Below are 21214 nucleotides of genomic sequence, written 5' to 3' on the forward strand. Positions count from 1 at the left end.
TTGTTTTAAATTATTTTATTACTATTTTTATTCATTGCTTAAAGTACACTGAGCAGACTGACTGGGAGTTCTCTGATACTTCAAAAATTACTTTTTCTTGTAATTACTAAAGACATGAACTTTATTAACAGCTGTTTTGACTTGAATTCCTCAGAAGTCAACTTCTGCTTTCTCTTGACTGGATAATAACACCAACACTGTTATCTAAAATGAAATTTTCCAGCAGAAAAATAACTAAAAGTTACAACTTCTCTGAGTACCTGATATAGGTAGGCAACATGGTTTTACAGACTCAAGAACTGTTTTACAGCAGCATGAATATATTAAGAAGTTATCAGCACCTCACATTTTGCCCTTTCTATTCAAAAAGTTCACCATCTACAGAAAGGTGGGAGGTACTTGCTTGTTACTTTCAACTAAGAAGGTGCTGTTAACACAAGGCTCATCATTCTAACTTGCCATGTATCCTAGTTAGCAGTCTAAAAACCACTGAACCGTGACAAATATGAAATTATTCATATATTGAAAAACAGCAACTATGCTAGTACAACACACAAAAGACATTCAATAAATTTGACTGCAATATACAAATAGGGATTTTATTATTTCTAAAGCTCAGTAACAAATTATGGTTTTATTGCTTTGTATAGCAACAGGTTTCATAATATACTAAAAAGAAAAATAACTAAATGCGGAGTATTTCTTATAAATCTTGCAAATATATGCATTGGAAAAAGTTGGAAATTCATAGGGGTCTTATCCCTTCTTCCCACTCTTACAATTTGCCAAGGATGGGTGCTTCCCCACATATCCTAAACTACATGCTTTTTTCTATATTAGATACAGAATAATCTTTCCCATGCTCATTTATAATCCAGTCTCTAGAATATTCACATTCACAATTTGATAGTGTATTTTATAGTAATGAATGTGTATTCACATTCTCATTATCTTGCCTAGAGGGGAAGGGCTGAACCCTAATTCACTCTGGGAGTAGAGGTATGTGATCAGCATCTGTCTGTAGGAAGACATGGCACTGAGTGGAAAGCCTCTGTTGGAAGGAAGAACCAGTCTTGCTGAGCCTTAAAAAGAAATAGCAACAGGCCAAGAAGGCTATGCTGTGCATGTGAGGTATTGTGGTGGCACTGAGAGGTGTGAAACAACAGAAACAGTGATGAAACGGAACCTTCTTTTCTTCTCCATGTGAATAGCTCTGTTGTACAGCTGGATTCTGGCAAGAAGGAAATGGAACAATTAAAAACTTATATTAACAGTTGGTTGTTGTTTTTTGTTTGTTCAGTTGGTTGCAGGTTTTTTTATGTCAAAGCACAGAGTCACAATAAAGACCACTTCTTTTTTCTCTTTCAGTTGTGTAAATGTTCTCTTTAGGCTTTAGTAAGTAAGTAGCTAAAGTAAGTTAGTAACTGGAACTGTGGCACATTGACAATCTCCCAGAAACTTCTAAGAAAACAAATGCATAGCATATAACAAAGGTGTTAGTTACAACAGCATACAGATGTTTTCAGACAGCAAAACTCCTTTGTCTTAACCATAACAGTTTGAAGGCTGGAGACGCTGAAATTATGTTAGAATCCAGAGAAAACACAACAATCATTTAAAGCACTGGCACACCACTGCTACAGCTATAAACAAATATGTCTCATTTGAAATGGGGGTAGAGGTAGAATATATTCCTGAAGAACAGTTAACTCAGTAAAAAAACAATGTTTTACAGCTATTTGACATAGTTCTGTGTGTTCACCTCAAATGGTCTACTGACATTTGTATAAATATCATCAGATAATATGCTTACATTTAGTGGATGACAATGATTGTTCAGATGACTCTCCAAGAAGACCCTTCAATTTCTTCTTCAGCTCTCTGCTGGTTTTCTTATAGAAAAATAAATCTTTTTCCAGTTGCTGAATTTTTACTTCATACCCTTTCAGGGTTTCTGCGATACCTTCACTATTTTTTTCTAGGAGAAATAAAACTAGTTTAAGAACCAAGCACCTGTGTCAAAAATCAAGATGCCCAACTCGACAGAGTATCTTGATGGCAGTTTGCTTGCAATGTGCATGTTTTAACTAACATGAAATAAGATCAAAAAGGCTGTGCCAATCCCACCTTTTAGTTGTAATAGTATTTAGAAGATCAACCGAACCGATATCTTACGACTCTTCATTATCAGTATATTCAATATAAAAATACAACAATTCTGATACTTTTTTTAAAAAATACCCAATTTTGCATTCGTACAGACACCATGTGTCTGTTCCTTGACATCTTACATAGCGATAGAATTAGTGACAACCAAAATATATATCTCTGAACCTTATTTTTTTTTTTTTTCATATGGAATATTTCCATATTTCCATTAATGACCGAAGAAAATACTTGGTGTGTAATTCCCCTCCAAGAAGAAAATACCTTTGAAATGATTCAATATAAGCTGTATTTTTTTCTCATGTTCTTGGCGCTGGTGAGTCAGCTGCCTGTCACACTGCAACTTGATGTGTTCAAGTGCAGATTCTAATTCACGCATCATGTTTTTCTGGTGTATGGACTTCATTTCCTGTTCTTCAATCTGCACTTGTAATTTTCGTTCAGACTCACGTAGGCCAACAATCTTAGAAAGAAACACACTTTTTTTGATTTATCAAAACATTTTAAGAAGCTCTTTTACCCTTCAGCCTAACAGATTAAAACATACAAAAGCACTGGATCTCTACCATTAAGCTTATACTGGAAATAGACTTCCTACTGCTACAAGTTGTCACTTCAGGACTGATTACATTTTAATCACATGGACTAGTAGATTTTTTTTTTTTTAATACCCTGTGCAAAATTTAAACTGAAAGAACATTGCTTTCCAGATTCTGAAAAACTTCCAACTTGTATCCCATAGACAACTTTTTTACAAAATTACCAAAGGTTCATCCAAGGTCACAAAGACACCCTGTCATAATGCATTTAATATTTATGTTTCCAAATGTCAATGTGATTTCTAAGCATGTACCTGCACATACTGCAGAGAGCTTAAGCAAAATCAGTTTATAGTGGTGTCATGGTTTGACACTGGCTAAAAGCCAGGCACCCATGAGAAACTATTCACTTATTTTCCCCTGCTATAGTTTAGCAGAGGAGGAGGAAGGAAAAACTAAAGGGCTCGTGAGTTAAGGACTGGGAGGAAACACTTTAAGGGCAAAACAGGCTCAAATTTAAATGGTATAATGAAAAACTTATTAAAATAATTTAAAAAGGATAATGAAAACTAAAAGAAAACCTTTTGAACATCCTTTTCCACCCCCCCTCCAGCCCTCCTTCCTTCCACTGACAGTGAGTTGTGAGAGCTTTCCTCAGTTTTTTCACTTGAAATCTTTCTTCAGTTCACTTAAGGAGAGGATTTTCTTTTGCTGTGCCATGGGACACTGTTCTCTGCATTCTAGCATGGTTCTAATTTTCAGGAATAGAAGTCCTGCCTGACCTGCTGTAACGTGAGTCCCTCTAAAGGACAATGCAATCTTCCCAAAACTGCATAGCGTGGGTGATTTTAGTTCATGGGGTGTAGTCTTCTAAGGATAAGCTGTTCTAGTTTGGAAACAACGGCTCTCGATCTTCTCTCTCTGTGCAAGCTTCTCACTAAACTACAGCTTTTCAGCATCCACTCGCTCCAGCATGAGCACTTTTTATCACAGGCTGCAAGGGGACCTCTGCATCCCCCATGCACTTCACAAATTACAGTGAAACAGTTTATTGCATTTTAAGTCCTCACCACGGTGTGTAGAAGAATCTCAGCATAAAAGAATCTCAGCTCTGATGTTTGGAGCACCTCTCCTTCCTTTCACTGACCTTACTGTTGCCATGTTGTTTTCTTCATGTGTCTTCACCTCCTTTTTTCTGATTCAGAAGAAAATTGTTGTCTGTAGGCTTGTTTGTTCTCAAGTTCTATCCGTTAAAAAGTTCTTATAGGGTTTTGCAACACTAAAAGGTCAATCTCGTCTGGGTTCTCTATTGGGGAAATGCTCCCCATGTCCCTTGCTGTTGGCCACATGGTCCCTGCCAGCACTGTGTGCACAGTGCCGGCCACCGTGGCAGGCACCATTCAGCGCCTCTCTTCTTGCAGGGTGCCTGAAAGGAGGAGCCACTACCGCTGTCCCTGCCCTTCTGCCCGCAGCACAGCTGGCTAAAAACAGCCAGGCAGGCACAGGTCACCACTGGCCATGCCAAGGTGGCAGCGGCCGCATGGCCACAGCAGCCACGTGGTGGTCACAGCACGCCCCCAAGCCCCCCACTTTTTTTTCCTTCTTAAAGATTTTGTCACAGAGGCATTATGAACTTCTCCAATTAGGCCAGCAATATGTCCATTGTCAGAGCCTTCAGAGATTGGCTCTGCTGGACATAGTAGAAGCTTCAAGCAGCTTTCTCTATCATAAGCCACTTCTGCCCCCACTAAAAGCCAGGCCATGTTAAACCAACACAACTGGATTTAGAAAAAAGACAACAGGAATAGCTCTATGAAGCTTTCTGAAAGCCTGCAATCAAGAAGAATTTGAAGACAACACCACTGTTCAAACATGCTATTTCTCTGTAAGTTAGCAACACAAAGCACTGGAAAGAGGCAAGGTAATTTGCAGATTTTCAGCACCTTTCTAGCTAATGACATCAGATCAAGATATACAAAGTTAACCCACAAGTATCCTATTTAAGTTAACATAAAATTAACCATAATTTAATAGCAGATCTATGTAACCTGAAGATATATTTACCAAAAGCTTCTTAAATTTATTTTTATTTCTTGTCACCATCTCAATATCTGGAATAGCAGTAGAAAATGGGATAAAATATTATTCATAAGCCAAAACAAACCTTGTTGAAATAACTGATGATGATAGCTCTGAGCTCAGCAGCAGACAGGGAAACTAGTTTCCCGATTACATTATGCTTGTTCTGTGAAAGACTCTGAGAAGATGACCTAAGTAAGTGCTGGCGATGATTAATACTTTCATTCTTGTAATCAATTGCAGCTACAAGGGCTTCAATTCCTTCTTCAAGCTGGAGAAGAATATGTTCTTCCTACAGAGAAACACATGAGTGAGATCTTAAAAAAAAAAAACAAACTCAGAATTAATCTTTCAAGACATCTTTAACTTTATCCTCAAGAACAAACCTAAACTTAATGGTAAGATGAACTAGTTGTAGGACAGATAGTGGAGTGGAGAAAATAAGAGGTAGAGTGCAAATCTAGAACTTTTCCTGCTATAGCACTCTTGCCACAATACAGAGGTTGATCAAATGGCTCATCACAAAACTAGAAGTCATGTTTTTCTTTTTATCCTTCCCTCATCCTCACCACAGTTTGACTTCTATTATTATTTTTTTATTATTATTTTTGGTTGTACTAGTTTTCTGTTGGATTAATGAATTTATCAATCAGTCAGTAGGGAGTTTGGTGACCATGACTTGTGTGGGGAAGTGGCAGAAATGCCTGGCCTGAAACACTGCAGATTTTGATGAATGAGGCATACTGGAATATTATCAATCTCAGCCATAGTCTCATATTGCTTCTCAAGACCTAAAAGTAATCTGTGCATTTTATATGAATTTATTTTATCTTCAACATGATGATACTGATCAACTCCAAGTAATGGGCCATCTATGTAATATGACTAATTTTCACTGTAAAAATATGAAGTACTTCAGGTGAAGTTTGCTTTTTCACAAGATTCTATGAAAAAAATCAAGTGGCATCATTATGTGAATACATTGCTTGTATCCTGACATTAAAATACCTGCCTGTGATAAACTGATGAACTTCTAGTTTCCTTACTTCTCATTATATGACTCTTAGACCAATAGAGTTTGGCACGGCACTATCTGACTTATGTTCCTCTGATCTTAAACTTCATTCACCAGTATATAATTGGTGCTATCATAGCAGTATTCTAAAACTGCTATTTACAAAAGTATCCAACTTCTCCTCCTTATTTCTAGCTTACCTGATATTTGGAGACATTTTAGTTTCCAACTGGAACTCTTTATTCTCAAACAATACCTAAATCCAGTATTTATCTCTGAGGTTCTTACTTACTTCAGTTGACAACACTTTACCATCTTTCAGTTTCTCCTCCATACTGTTTCTCCTTCTGAGCAGCTGGTCCCTTTCCATTTGGAGAGCCTGAATTTTTTCCAAAATGTCTGACTTGTCTTCAGTGGTGCTGCCCTGAAGCTGCACACTTTTATCACACAGCTCCTGATCCAGCATACTCAAGCGGGTAGACAATTTCATACTATCTTTGTTTAAAGCCTAAAAAAAACCCACAGCAATCACAGATATAAAAATGAGATATTCCTTTCCAGTAAAAAAACAGTAGGTAACACTGTCATATTCTGAAATGAAAAAAATTGTTTGTTTCTTGCAATGGAACCTCATTTACTTTCAGCGAACAGATACCATAAAAAAAAAAAAGAAAAAGAAAAAAAAAAGCTTAACATGCAGTTTTCTGCATAATAAAAATTAAAGATGGTAGCCATTATATTTAACATTGATACTTTGTTTTCACTCTTTCTTCTGAAAAGCCAATATTGCAAATATTCCCTGCTGTGTTCTCTAGATTGCAGAAAGACTTAGTCATATTCCTAAATAATGTATCATAGATATCATATAATTTAATGTTCTGCAGTAACAGAATTCCACAGTTCAGAATTGTTTTATTTTGATTTTTGTTTTGTTGTTGCAATTTTGGGGAAGAAAAAGTGAATAAAAATTATTATCTATGTTAATTACATTTTAAATGTCAATTGGTCAAGCTACATATTATCTACATCACAGTGGTACAGACACAGGAGGTCCCTTAAGCTTCCTCTGCTATCTTATCTGCGCACCCCCACCACCAGTCTTTCAGTCAGCCTTATGACTGTGTGAGTTTTGTGATTGTTTTCTTGAATCACCTGGCTAGATCTCAGTTTCTTGATTTCCAGGTGGCTTTTCTCTTGCAATAATGCTTCTTTTTTTGCTACAATGACTTCTCTTTTCTTTAAATCTTCTTCTAGTTCTGCTAACTGCTTGTGCTGTTGAAGAATTCTTTCCATTTCTTCATCCAGCCACTTCTTCTGCTCTTCTAATTTCTAAAATTTCAAGAGAGATCCAGAGAGCATCAGCCAAGACACTGGGAGTCAGAATGTTATGATTATGTTTTGCCTTTCTTCAGAATTACTTATAAAACTGTGGAAGACATTAACATTTCTAATGTCAGTATTAATTCTGCAACAGAATCCTTACTCAGAATAATACGAAAGACTGGACTGACTTAAAAGGGGCCTCAGCAATGTTACGTTGCTACATCTCATATAAACAAACTTGTATCAGATGCAGTCTTTTCTAAAGAATATATATTTTAAAACTAGTTATATAAATATATGTAATCTACCCAAGCACAGTAACTAGGTTTAGATGGTACCAAGAAAATTCAGCTAGCCCATCCTCATTGCATTTTAGTTGCCCAAAAACAGCTCTTTGTGGAAAAACACTGAGTGACAAGAAATAATGAAAGAATAAAAGACAGTAAATGACAGCTCTGATACTGCAAGCATGGTCCATTAAAAATTTATTCTGAAGCCACAGTTTATCAGTGGATATATTCCTGTTAAGGCTAAAAGGCTTTCTTTATTTAACTTTTAAAATTTCTTTTCACCTTTAAAGACTTAGGGTAATTCATATTCCAGAGTCCAAATCTGAAACAATCTAGGTGGCTATATAAGATACACACTCTTCTAGCCCTGTTATCAACAACTAAAACCAGAAACCAATACAATTTATGTCAGAGTATAAACCAAAACAAAATAAATGCCTGAACAACCCATGGAACACTGAAAACACAGCACATCAAGGTCTCCCTCAAACCTACCAGACAACCAAACTTGCTGAATTCACAGGTATCTGAATCAGTATTTTTGACAAATTATTGGGGGGGGAAAATACACTAAAGGCTCTCCCTTTCTTTCATTCAAAAAGAGCAGAGTAAAAGAGCTGCTAGGTTCTACTCCCAGTTTTTGCTAAAAAGAAGATGAAACTATGATGGAATACTCTTTTTTCCAAACAGTTTACAAAAATGGATGACTAGGGATGAAGAAAGATTTTTTTTATTTCAGAGGTCATAGGTATTTGGAATAGATTAACTACCTGTAGTTTCTGTGGAGTTCCCACTAAGTTATTTTTCTTTTTAAAAGCAGCTATTTCTTTATCCTTAAGTTTAAGGATCTTCTGCTGTTGCTCCATCTTAAGTTGAAGTTCCTGTGAACAAACAAAAAGCACCATTTTTCTTACATCAGTCAGTCAAATAAATTTCATGTGAGAGTCCCCACAAGATATAATCTGAAATATTGACCCTTTATAACTTTATTTATAATTTATTTATAACATTGCAAATCGGAACTGGACATCAGGTAATAAAATGAAAAAAAGAATGAAAGAGAAAGGCAAAAGGATATTAAGGTAAAATGTTTATAGACAGTTTCTTTGGTGCATTTATCAAGAAATTAAGTCATTACAAAAATTTAGGAGAAAGCCTGGTAGTGTCATTTATTGGAGAAGGAGGGGCAAAAATTATTCATCCTAATCTTTGTCACAGGAAAAGAAGAAGAATCCTACTTTAATTTGTTGCTGATCCTGCTGAAGCTCTGCTTCCAGTTGTTTCTTCTTTTCACTCTCCTCAAATAGTCTCTTCTGTATCTGGGATTGCTGATGCTTCATCTGAGCCACTTTCTGCTCCAGCTCTCTTGCTTCTCTCTCACTTTGATTAGATAATGAAGCCAAATTCTTGGTGTCTTGCTGCTTCTTCTGCAAGGTCTGAATGTTCATGTCAAATTTCAGATTAAAAGCAGGAAAACTTGTAACTGAAATATGACTCAGTTTCATTTTTTATTTCACTGAATTCTTAGGGTCAGCAAGATTTAATAACTTCTGCCCAAACAATCACTTGTTATTGCTGTAGTTTCTGAGCTGGTAAAGTTGGCACAGGCAGAATTAAACATAATAATACTAATACTAATATTAATACTAATACTAACACTAATAATAGTAATAAAGGTACAGTTCATGCTTGATAATACAGTGGAAGTACTAAAATCTAGCAGAAACCACAGTTCTGGAAAATTTGCAGAGACACAATACTGCCAGAATGCTGGTGTCAGAACGCTGGTCCTGAGCTCAAGTCAGTAAGCAAACCACCTCTTTCTGTATGGAACCTTTCTAACCTGCCATTCCAGGATTGAGAGGCACAGAGGACCTAAGATGGCCCTATATAGAATGCTGACTTAGATGTAGCAGAACTTAAAAACAGAAGGTCAGTGTCAAACAAACATATCTGTGTTGGGCCTGGTCTTGCAAAGCATCACAGGGATTTGCTTAGAGCTAGGATTTATATACTATTTTCATAAAGCATCAATTTTATTTATGGCAGGTAATACATTCGTAATACCCTCTCTTGGATAAGTTCTTCTATTGGACTATATACAATGATGTATGGACATCTCATATCTCCCAATACTTCCTTAGTTTCTTACACACCAAGAAGATATTTTATGTATCTAACCAAGTAGATGTTAACCAGTGGTTTGGGTATAATAGTATTAAGTTTCTCACTAGCTACTTCAATCAAACCAGCTTCCAGTCTGTAAAACAGGTAAAAATTTTACAAGCAGAGCGTTAAGGTTCAGACAGAGATTTGCAAATCTTAAAAATCAGATCAGAAATACCTGCACTTTCACCTTAGCTGCCTCCATCTTCTTCTGGTACTCTTTATGTAATATAACTTTCTCAGGAATGTCTTTCAGCTCTTTACTGTCCAGCTCCTGAAGCTGCTTTTGTGTTTCAGACAGTTCTCTTTTGGCCTGCTCAATTTCTTTCTCCAGTTTACTCATCTTCAAAGAATACTGCCTGCTTACAGACTGAGCATCCTTACCTTAAAGACAGCATATACAAAGAGTTTAAAATGAACATGATAATCAGTAGAAATATAATACTCACTTTTGGAGTTGAAACATTACTTACTTTGCTTTGGCTAAGTCAGTAATTTCTGATACATTTTCCAACACTAAAGGAATCTGCAGTTCCCTTCTAACTCTGAAATGGAGATAAAGAGAGTCCTAAACCTGAACGTTTCATGAATCACCTCATGCCACCAAATAAAGTACCATCTGAGTGTCAGAGTTAAATTCTTCTGCCTACTGTAGATTTTGATAAACTGGCTATCCTGTATTTCATAATTTTGTTTTGGTTTTTTTTTTTCCCCAGAATAATATGCCATTTATTTATTACTCAACTTTCAGCTTAATAATTAGTAAATAATTTTGGATTGTGTTTCTACTCTGTGACTTGTCCTATTTGGGCAATCTGGGATGGCACAGAATCTTTTTCAGACCACCTCAAGAGAAGAAAAACAAAGGAGAAAAGTGTGATTGGAGAGACTGAGGAAAGAGATCCTTCCTGTCATCACAATCCTAATTTCTGTCAGGACAGCTGTGTAAGGGATATAGGCTATGAGGGACACTAACTATTCCCTTCATCCGCTTCTGACTGCCATTTCTCTACTGTTGAAAGAATAGAGAAGATACAATAATGTATCTTTTCTCCTATCCTAGACATTATGTCACAAATACCTGTCTACAAAGTGATCAGTAGCACTGGCCACACATTAAAAATTACACTGCTGTTGGATAAAAGCAATAATCTGCAAAGCACAAAAAATATTTAACAAATAATCTTCATGTCATAGAGTAGGCTGTAATAAAAATTTTCAGTGTGATCAGAGCAAGTAATCAGTAAAATTTATGGATTTTTAGGCTATTAAAAGTATTCTTGCCTAAGACAGTCATGTAAATACTAAGAAATATAGGACTTAAGGTTTTCTGTGCATTCTCTTTTGTTTCTGAACATCTTCATTCCCTACAATGATGGGAATCAGTAGTAGTAGTAGTAGTAGATGTAGTATCCAATATCTAGTATCCCTACAGTAGCCAGTTACCTGTTCTTACTAATTCCTTAATAAGTTCCTCTTTCCTTTTGATATTAAGTGAAAGTTCTCTTATTTTTTGCTCAGCCTCAGCAAGTCTCAACTCTGAATTCTTTAACTTCTGCATGTTAAAAACATGGATTTTCTGGAGGCTGTCAATCTCTTCACCTTGAAAAAAACAAAACAAAATAGAGTTATAAAATCTGGAATAGATGTTGTATTCAAAAGATAGTGTTCTGCAGTATTGACTGTGTGCCGTTCTTTCATATGAAGTACAAGAATCAAAAGGAGAGAAGAAAGCAGGGTATTTTTCCCTGACATGTATCTAAACAGGAAAAAAAAGAATGATATGCACTTGCATTTCAAGACTCTAAGTCTGAAAAATATTCCAGAAAACACTTCAATATTTCTGGTAAGATAACAGAATCCATTTTCTTTCAATGAAGCAGTACTAAAGATTTATATCTGACTTGCTTTTTCATAAGTGAATGGCTTTCCAGCTAGTAGGTATTACTTAGAGGTTACTAACATCAATTTCAGAATGGTAAAGAAAAACAGAAATTGGAAAACCAATCTTCAATTGGAAAAATTGAATTATAACCAAAAAAATATTTGTAACAAATACACATATTTTGCTGGGAAAACTATGCTAAACATGTGCTAAAGACATTACTGCATATTCTGATACTTTATTTGCTTTATTGCTTTAATGACTTCCATTTTACCTGTGGTTGTGTCAGTCTGTAGCGCAGATTTATTGGACAAACCAGACTTGTCTACTTGACATTTCACGTCACTTACATCAGGAAGGAAGCACAAAGAAGTGTGATTTTGTGTCCATGTTTGGTTCATGGAACGCCTATAGAAGAATGATAAACATACTACTCTACAAATACATAGGGATTTTTTTTTTCTTTAAGCATCATGCAAAGTAGATGATCTTAACAGAGAAGAATCTCAAACTTACAAATTTATGCCTTCTTTCTCATCCACACCACTTCCACACACACCACCATCCAATCCCCCAATCTTCAAGGTAGATTCTGACCCCCAAGCAAGGATTACGCAATCTTTGCTATACCTACATATATTAAACTTATTTTGCAGTATGCCCAGTTGGTCCCACAGGTTTATAGTAAGTATCATTAAAGATGATCTCATATCATGGAATGATTAGGCAGTAATACTACCTTTGGTATAATTTTTTCTGCAACAAAAGTTAAACAACAAAAAATTACTTATATAAGGTTTTCTCTTCGCTGCCTGTGTCTTCATCACTCTGATCAGAGAGGTGGTGGTGAAGGACTTTATCTTGCTCTTCTAACTTGCTCAGCATAATCTGTCTGCGAACATGGAATTCTGCCATTATCTGGGCCAGGGACAAGACAGGGGGGCTGGTATACCCCTGTCAAAAAGCACAGGAAAATAGTGATGGGTAAAAATACGTGCAACAATTTAGCTATTTGTTAGTCATATTTTAAAAAATATTTCAACACTTGAGCTTGTAAGCAAAATTACACGGGTTCTCTATAGTAACTGTGAATACCTTTGTAACACAAAGGTTTTGCAAGAGCCTAGGGGAGTTGTGAAACATGAAAGAGGGCATTGTTACAAATTCATTATCCCATGTACTTAATATATTGGTAAGAATAATAATTCATTTTTTATAATGTTTCAAACTTGAACCTGCAAAACCCCCAGAAAACCAGCTGGGTGATGAAAACATGAGAGCCATAGCACTTGTAGGTGGGAATTTTAAGCCTAAATATTTTGGATAACTGTGATATAAACAAATGTTACAAAACTAATTTTTCAGAGTCTTCAGTGGGAAGTTAAGCAGCAGTATCTGAGAAAGCCACCATATGTTATTATCTCATGTCTAATCACTGACCTATGATCATTACAATGCAGAAGGGGGAAAATTTGAGTAGACCTTACCTTTTGTATCTCTGTCCCTGAAGTCTGGGGAAGTGGGCGTAGCAGTTTTTTTGTGACTGGAACACTGTAGGGCCTCCTAGCAAATGCCATGACAGCTGTCCCATCTTCATAAGCACGTGGGAAATCTAAAGCTTTCACATCCGTAAACTTCTCTAATTTCAATTTTAGCTGATCAATGAGTATTTGCTGTTCCACCATTTTCTCAGTCTCATGGAAAAAAAAAATAAAGCAAAAGCAAGACTGAGCTCTGTATGATATTCATGACTTTTAATTCCTCACAAAGGTCATGACTCCTGTAAATCCCTCATTGACCCTAAGTTATTCTGCAGGGCACAAATTCTGAAACGAACTGAGTATTCTATGACATACCATCAGTCTCAGCACCCCCCACCCCACCCTCACTCCCCCCCACTCCCCATATACTCCCCAATAATGTTTAGATGCATTTTTGTTCAGAAAGACCTACTCCAGTAGGTCTTGATTACAGAAAGAGTGCCAATATGGGGTGTAACCAAATAGAGTATTCTACCCATTTCTGACAAACTGTTAATGATGAGTCATCAGGCTACAAGCTGGGTGTTAAATGAGGTAAGGGAGAAGAGCCAAACCCTGTGATGAGGTGAGTTTTTCTGCACAAATGATTCTGCAGTGCCAACTCCTTCTGGAGGATGCTTGCCGCTTTCCTTCTGTAGATGTTGAGCTTGCTAAGGAAATTGTGGTGGGTAGTATGTGCATAACATTTCAAGGTCAAGAAGACTGCCAATAGAATAGTCAATATTCTGCTGATATTGCCTGACATGTGGATGTTAGATAAGTTATTATATTAATTTTTAAAACAGAAAAGCATAAACATGGACAGCTAGTGCTCTTCTCCTTATTATACTTTTTCTCCTTTTTCCTTTGCTGATGTCTTGAGGAGAGTCAGTGCATGAAAGGTAAGTAAAGGAAAAGAAAACTAGTCATGATCTTTTTCTTTCTTGTGTCACTTTCTTTGCTTTCTGTCACTTCTGGCTAAATGCTCTTTTTAGCCTACACTGTGACACTGACATAGTGTCAACTGTGTCAACTGTGACACAATGTAGTGTCTGCTTGTATAAATTTTGGAGGATACTAGGTAGCTGTCACAACCTAGATAAAAGGTTATTTCAGTATCAGAGACAAGAAGGAAGCTTGAGAGCTTTCAGGCACCATTTTGGCATTTAGTTCACTAAACTGCCACTTCTATTTAAAAACATACAAAGCGGGTAGAATAATGAAAGGCAAGTGCTTCTGTCAAATATTTTACATTGTATTCACTGGCAGATGCAATTTAACACATGCATGTGCAGTTTATACACGTAAGTATTTAATCTAAGGGTGCTATACTGTGGAGTTGTATGTGCAATTGCATCAGGGACAAATAGCTTCAAGGTGGATCAGTTGGCTGTTACTTCTTCCAAAATGATAACAAATACAATATTCATACATATATTCTATTTTAAGTGACATAGGAATAATATGTATTGTATTCCAACACAATGTCCACTTGTAAGGCATTGTATATTCGTGTTTGGAAGGAACTTTCAGTCTAAGACAACAACATAAAGAATGATGAAAAACATGTTACTAAAAGTAGAAAAATGAAGAATGTATCATGAGCTATTACTCAAGTTCCTTGTTGTTTGTGGGGTAGATTTTAACCATACTTCATAAAGAATAAAAAACAATAGAGTGAGTTGAAAATGGATATAATCTTGGCCTTATGGATGAGTCAGTTTGGATAACGTAAGTACTTTTGAACATTGTGGAGAATGCTGTAGGAGAAGCAGATAAGGTCTCCAAACTGGCATTATCTACAAACCTGAGGCTGGGTGGAAGAAAAAGCAGTAAGTGATCCTGAGATCATGTACATGTTTTGGTTTATTAATACAAGTAATGTTTAAAGTGGCACTGTTCAAAGTGGAAGAGGAAGCACATATACATGTTTAATTAATAAGACTCAGGCCATGAGTTTTATTTGAAAATGTTTGTTTAATCTGCCTTTTATTTCACTGTAAACACTCATATAAAGCAAGCATGAGCTCCTAATTATGTGATCCACTTCTCACTAGATGCCTAGACAGGCTAATATGACTAAACTAGGTGTGCTGGTTTGAAAGTAAACCAGTGGGAAAAATGAAACCCACACAATGACCTTGAGAGAGGTCAGAGTTACAATTTAATAGAAAAAAAAAAATTAAAAAAATAATCTAATGATACATGTTAAAACTGGCTTGGACCCACAAAGTCAGATACAAATCTGGGGAGAGGGTTCAGGAAGCATGGAGAGCATGAATGGTTCACTTCAAGTTATGCAGGAGGCTTCTGGCACAGCTAAACTCATATAAAATCTCTAGGAATCACATTACTGTGACACATCCACTAGATGAACCCAACTCATTCAGTGAAACAGCTCAATTAAAACAAAATGTCCTGTGGAGGCTCCAGAGCCAAAAGCTATCATGGTGTGGAAGGAGATAAGGTTTTCCCCCATTTTAAAGTTAATAGGAATGGCTTTTCCCATAATGCTTTGCACCTCCATTTTGTTGTACACCACTTCATATACCCAGTTAGCCTGTTGGCTGTCCCTCCCCTTTTTACCTTGTACGTCCCTACCCTAGAAAGTTCTCCCTTCTCTGTTCCCCTGTTGGCCCCAGTTTGGTGCAATCCTCTGCCCCTGTAACCCCATTGTCTCTCCCTCTCCCTGACCCCACCTCTGCACCACCTTCCCCTGCTCCTATTCGACCTTGACCATTGGATCCACCCCCTCAAACCCACATACATTCCTGGACCCTCAATTGCTCCCTGTCTTTGTTCCTGGACCCCTTTGGTGCATGGTTGGAATAAACCCCACTGGAACTCCAACAGAGACCCTTCCTGCCTCTCAGTCAGTGATTGCTATCTGTGGCATATCAGAGTGTGTGTGTATGTATGTTTTTGTGTGTGTGTGTGTATGTGTGTGTGTGTGTGTGTGTGTGTGTGTGTGTGGCCTGCCCAGATGCTGTCTCCTCTGGAGGCACTTTTGGGAAGGTAGTGTTGCCCAACCACCTACACGCGATGCTACAAATCCCCCTAATATTTACTGACAGTTAAGTAAAAAGAATTCTGAGAGACCTGTTGAATTCATTCACACGGTAGAAGTTCAGTACAGATAAATGTATACCAGTGGAAGAATACCTGTAATCTTTGTGTTTCTTGAGCTTCCTTTAAAAATTCCTGTTGTTCTTCCTTTTCTTGTAGTAATGTCTTTATCTGATTCTGCAGTATCTGCACTTCATGATTCTTCTGGCTAAATAGTTCTTCATCCGTAACTAGTATCTGCTAGATAATAAAAGAAAAGTTCAGCTGGGTGAAAGGGACATTATTATTCCTACAAATGGAATAGGAATAAAAATAAAATCTCATTTGTTGTTAAAAGACATGGCCAGAACTGCAAAGTCTCGATGTATGTATAGCAAATTGTCTAAGTGGTTATCTGTTGTCTGCAGTTTCTAGCAGCTATTTCTTCACATCTGTTTCATCTATTGATTTTGTTCTGACAAGTCTCATTCTTCCAAAGGAGATCATGTATTCACAACCAAACCTAATTTCTTGAAGTATATATTAAATTCAATTATTCTCTATAGTATGCTGTTACATGTAGCTACAAGATCACAGCTTCTTGTGATTAATACACTTCTCAAATGAAAACAATAAGAACAGCTGTCCTCAATCTGCAACTTGTGTAACAGTTTAAAGAAACCACAAGAATACTTCTTCATATGTTCTTGTGAATGAACTGATACTAATTGATGGAGACTTCCAAGTATTGTCACTCTTCCAGAAAGTCAGCAAAAGTCAAATACAAAGTAGTGAAACATTGCATCAATTCACAAACCTCATTCCTGGTCTTCCTATTTTTTTCTCCAACAGTCCTGGTGGTGGACATATGAATGAGTTTGGGTGTTAGCTACAACCAAGCCACTATGCCAGTATTTTAATATCACGTAAGACAGCATTATCCAGGCAATAATAACTGTTAGCAAAGAAATCTGTATGTACAGACAAGAATAGCTCCACTACTAGTTATTAAATCAGTCCATATACAAACCCTGCTCTAGAGTCTGTAGTGTCTCATTTATTTTAGCCTTTCTTTAACTATCTCTTCCTCGCTGTGCATGGCATATTCACCTGGAGAAGTGAGTTTAAGCTAAATTTAAGCTCAGCTTTTACACTGTTTTTACACTGAACCTGGGAAACAGAGGTTTAAAACAAGCCATATAAGAAAATCAAGACGGCAGGAAAAAAAGCTGTGATTTAGATTGCTTGAGAACAAAGAAAAGACAAAATTTGCTTATGCAATTGCCTGATAACAATTTACAGGTTTACCAGTTTGGCTGCAAACTAAAAATGGGTTGATGTTACAAAATTCTAACTTATTGGAGCACTGCCTCCTTCCACACATGACAAACTCAAATTCCTTTTTCTGAGGCGTTCATTTAGCATCAGAACTTCATTCAGTTTCCAATTAGCGTACAGTTGTTTTAAGTCATAAAATTAATTTTGATTTGAGATTATTTTCACTGTACAGTAATCTGCATTTCTTTTCTTCTGATGTTCACAGTCAACATTTTAATTCAGCACATCCAATATATGTACTTCCTAAATGTATATGGGGATGTTCTAAAAAATAATTATTTATTTGCTCATGTCTCAGTTCTCTTAGGAGACATGCTCTCAGAAGGCTGAGAGCTCTTCTCCCCATAGATCATCTCTAGGACTATTTATCTACTGTGAGAGAAACAGCTAATCAGCACTACCAATATGACAGGATCTTCACGGGATATCTGCATGCTGAGACTCCCAGATTTTGTTTGGAACTTTCACCTCATTTGGAAAACCATAAAGAAGTATGATGTCACCAAAAAGCAAAAGTTGATGTTTAACACAAAAGCAAATGTTAGAAAGTTGTTAGACAAAGAAATCTGCAAATAGTTTAGAAACTCAGTTAGCTAGAGGCATGGGACTGGAAAAGGAAATACAGGAGGTTTTGTGAGACCATAGCTGCAGAAATACAGTTTAGGAATTTGCTAAGAGACGAGGCTAACTTTGTAATAGACAGACTAGCATACTACATACCTAATTAATATTAGACAAAAGTTGCAAAACTTAATCACTGGGTTATCTAAATTCACTGGTATCTTTGAAAATATCTGTATTGTAATTATATCCATAATACTTCTGACAGAGTAATATATTTGCAGGACTCAAAACAATTTTTGGGTTCACAGGACAGCTGCTAAGGGTATGCAACTAAGTACACACTTCCAAAAGACAAGAAAGTTCTCTTTCTCTCTTTCTTTCTTTCTTTCCCTCTTTCTCTTCTTTTTCCCCCAGCTAAGTACAATCCCTTACTTCCAAGCCCCCAATCCCAAGGAAAAGTGAAAGAAAGGAAACTTGTGGGTCAAGACAAAAATTGTTCATTAAGTGAAGTGAAAGAACAGAGAAAACAACACAAGTAATACCAAAGTAGTGAATTAATGCAAAACCAATCACTCTGTTATAGATAGGTAATGTGATGGTTAGCTCTCACAATTAAGGGATAAATATTGTGTGTATGTTAAAAGAAGTTTTACTGATGTATAGCTATGTTATTGTGGTTTGTTGTTTAGATGTCCTGTGTTCTCTCCATAGTCCCCTTTCCCCCTGGATGGTTGCCAAGGGACAGCCTTGGTGGCCGGGACATGTGGCAGGAGGGCGAGCTCTGTGCCCTTGCAGGAGGCAGTTGGGGGCGGGGCAGGCTTGTTGCCAGGAGGTGCGGCATGGCAACACCTGACCGCCAATCAAATTACAGGAGAGCAGTCTCCACCAATGGGCAGTGAAGAAGAGTTGATTGGCAGCCTCTGGGCAGGGCCAGGACTGCCTGAGGCAACCCCCAGGGGTATAAAAGGCAGGGCAGCCTTTTTGTGGGTGAGCACATGGTGTGTTAGTTCCATGCTCCCAGTGCTGTAACTTTTCTTTATTCAGTCGGTTTAATAAACCTTTGAAGTTTTCAAAAGTGAGCATTGTTTCTCACAACTCTCTGCCTCCAAAGCGTAGACTGATGCCCATTAGCTCCTGAACAAAACTATATAACTACATAACTACATACCCCTCCTCCCCCCTTCAGTTTCTGGGTACATCATATGATGTGAAATACCTCTTTGGGTGACTTGGGTCATCTGCCTGGTTGTACTCCTACTGCCCCTGGGTGCACTATCTATACTCACTAGTGAATATTCACAGACAGAAAGAGAGTTGGTCCCTTGATGCTGTACAAACCTCTTTCCACAGCAAGACTTGAAACACTGATGTTTTATCAGCATTGTACTAGTCAGAAATGTAAAATGTGGCACCCTGCAAGCATTCATAAAAAAAATTAACTCCATCCTGGTCTGCTTAATACTCCATACCACTTACATCGTGGTCAAGCCCTACACTATCCAATGCAACTTCATTAACCATCCCACCTTTCCTTTTCATCCTTTGACTTATGCACAGATATCATTCCTTTAGTCTATAGGCCACTCCTGTAAAATACGCATAAAATGTCCACTGAATTTATTTAGGCCATGATGTGGGTTCTGTCTGGTTACAGTAATCACTCAGGACAGGAGGCCAGGCTATGGTAAAAGAATTGTTGTATGATCCTAGAACAGACCAGCACAGTCCTTCCAATATGTCAGAGCCTGAAATGTTTTAATTCATGGCTCAAACATTGTTATAACGATTTTTGCCTGTTACGGCAAAACTGTGCATTGAAACTGCACCACCAAAACCCACAGTGAATGGCCTCCTGTCTGAAACCCTGAACTGTGAGTTAAACCAACTAAGGCTATTTGAGATAAGAAAAGAGACACTATTAGTCGAAGCATCTTAGGCCTGGGAAGTAATGGATAAGGCTGGGAGAGCATTCACAGAAAAGCCAAGCCCAGCAGCTTCAGGGTGAAGGCCATAGCCACAGGCTAATCTGTTGGCAGGTTTGCATAAACTGCCCCCCACCAAGGAGTCGGGGAGGTGGGTTTCAGATGCACGTGAAAACCTCTGGTCAGAGGCAGTGAACACCCATCCTCCGCTGTGCAGACTACCTCAGCTTGGGGTGTGAGGGCCTCACACCCCAAGAATGTCACATCTACAGGACATTCGTGTGAGGGGTAGCTGAGAGGGTGTCATGGCCTATTAAAGGCCCCCCTGATGGGTTCCCCAGACGCTTTACAGTTCCCACAGGACTGTACATGATGAAAAATGATGCAACTGATCCGAAGTCTTTGAAGGAACAGTATCAAACATAACCCCCCACCAGGGAGGACGTTCCCATCTGCCCCAAATGTATATTTATCCATTGGATACTATGCTTTTGGCAGAGGACCCTCACCGTCAAGACCACCAGATGGAAAGTATCAACAAGACATCAAGATCCATGGATGGATGGTATGTTTCTACTTAACCTGGCTGTCACGCTCCCTGTCCTCCCTGTTCCCTCCTTCCTCCCCTCCTCCCCTCCCTGGTTGCTGTCATATGATATCTGTGTGTTCTGCCACTCAGATCACATGCACTGTATATTGCTTGGATCTTTTGAGGCCTGACTATTGTCCATGTCACTGAAGACCACCTCCATCACCTCTAATTCCCTCAAACATTAAATATGTGTTTAATGTGGACTGCCTCTGTGGCAGTCCACATGCCTCACTGGATGACAATTTCTTCTTTAAGAGAGTACTTCATGATCAATAGGAGTCACCTTTGAAACCTGGAGGTGGCTGACTCTCTTCCAATCTCCTCTGTCAAACCCACAATCCCTAGCAGAGAATCCCTAGGTGCTTCCCTACCTGTTAGTTACAGACAGTTAGCCCTACTATTCCAGTTCTGGAGAAATCAGGTCGCAATTAGCTCATCTTGTCAGGCAAAATCTTAACACATTATCTTGCAGCTAGGTCATAGATAAGGACCAGGTAGCTCCCACTTCTTACGATTTCTGTCTCTTTCCTTTCCTATCCTGCTGTGGAACAGGCTGCCCGTTCTGATTCTTCCTCTCTCCTCCTCTGAGCAGGAGCTGCGTCCTCTCTTTTTAGAAGAATAAGAGAAGTCTCTTATCAACTTAATCTCTGCTTCCACTGTTTCTTCTTTACTGCAAGCTCAGCTGTTACAGTTGAGGGTTCAGTCTCTGGTTTAGTGTCCTTGTGGTCTCAGACCAAGAGAACTCAGTCTCACAAGACTTACCATAAGAC

The 21214-nt window shown here is 37.8% G+C and overlaps 1 protein-coding gene across 3 annotated transcripts in view; it reads right to left on the reverse strand.

Moving 5' to 3' along the window:
* KIF27 (kinesin family member 27) overlaps positions 1–21214 on the reverse strand; it is a 29234-nt gene continuing 8020 nt past the window's right edge. For 2 of the 3 annotated variants that reach the window (XM_015615478.3, XM_015615477.3), the window contains exons 5-18: positions 16146–16289; positions 12951–13157; positions 12251–12417; positions 11738–11871; positions 11025–11180; positions 9757–9962; positions 8651–8848; positions 8183–8293; positions 6952–7128; positions 6092–6307; positions 4870–5076; positions 2431–2629; positions 1814–1978; positions 1–1231 (exon numbers count right to left, since the gene is read on the reverse strand). In XM_015615478.3, coding sequence (XP_015470964.1) covers positions 1230–1231; positions 1814–1978; positions 2431–2629; positions 4870–5076; positions 6092–6307; positions 6952–7128; positions 8183–8293; positions 8651–8848; positions 9757–9962; positions 11025–11180; positions 11738–11871; positions 12251–12417; positions 12951–13157; positions 16146–16289 — 2289 coding nt within the window. In that variant the 3' untranslated portion in view covers positions 1–1229. The remainder of the gene's footprint in view (positions 1232–1813; positions 1979–2430; positions 2630–4869; positions 5077–6091; positions 6308–6951; positions 7129–8182; positions 8294–8650; positions 8849–9756; positions 9963–11024; positions 11181–11737; positions 11872–12250; positions 12418–12950; positions 13158–16145; positions 16290–21214) is intronic. The other variant, XM_015615479.3, reaches the window with a different exon arrangement.

This window comes from Parus major, chromosome Z (assembly GCF_001522545.3).
Source record: "Parus major isolate Abel chromosome Z, Parus_major1.1, whole genome shotgun sequence".
NCBI lineage: Eukaryota > Metazoa > Chordata > Aves > Passeriformes > Paridae > Parus > Parus major.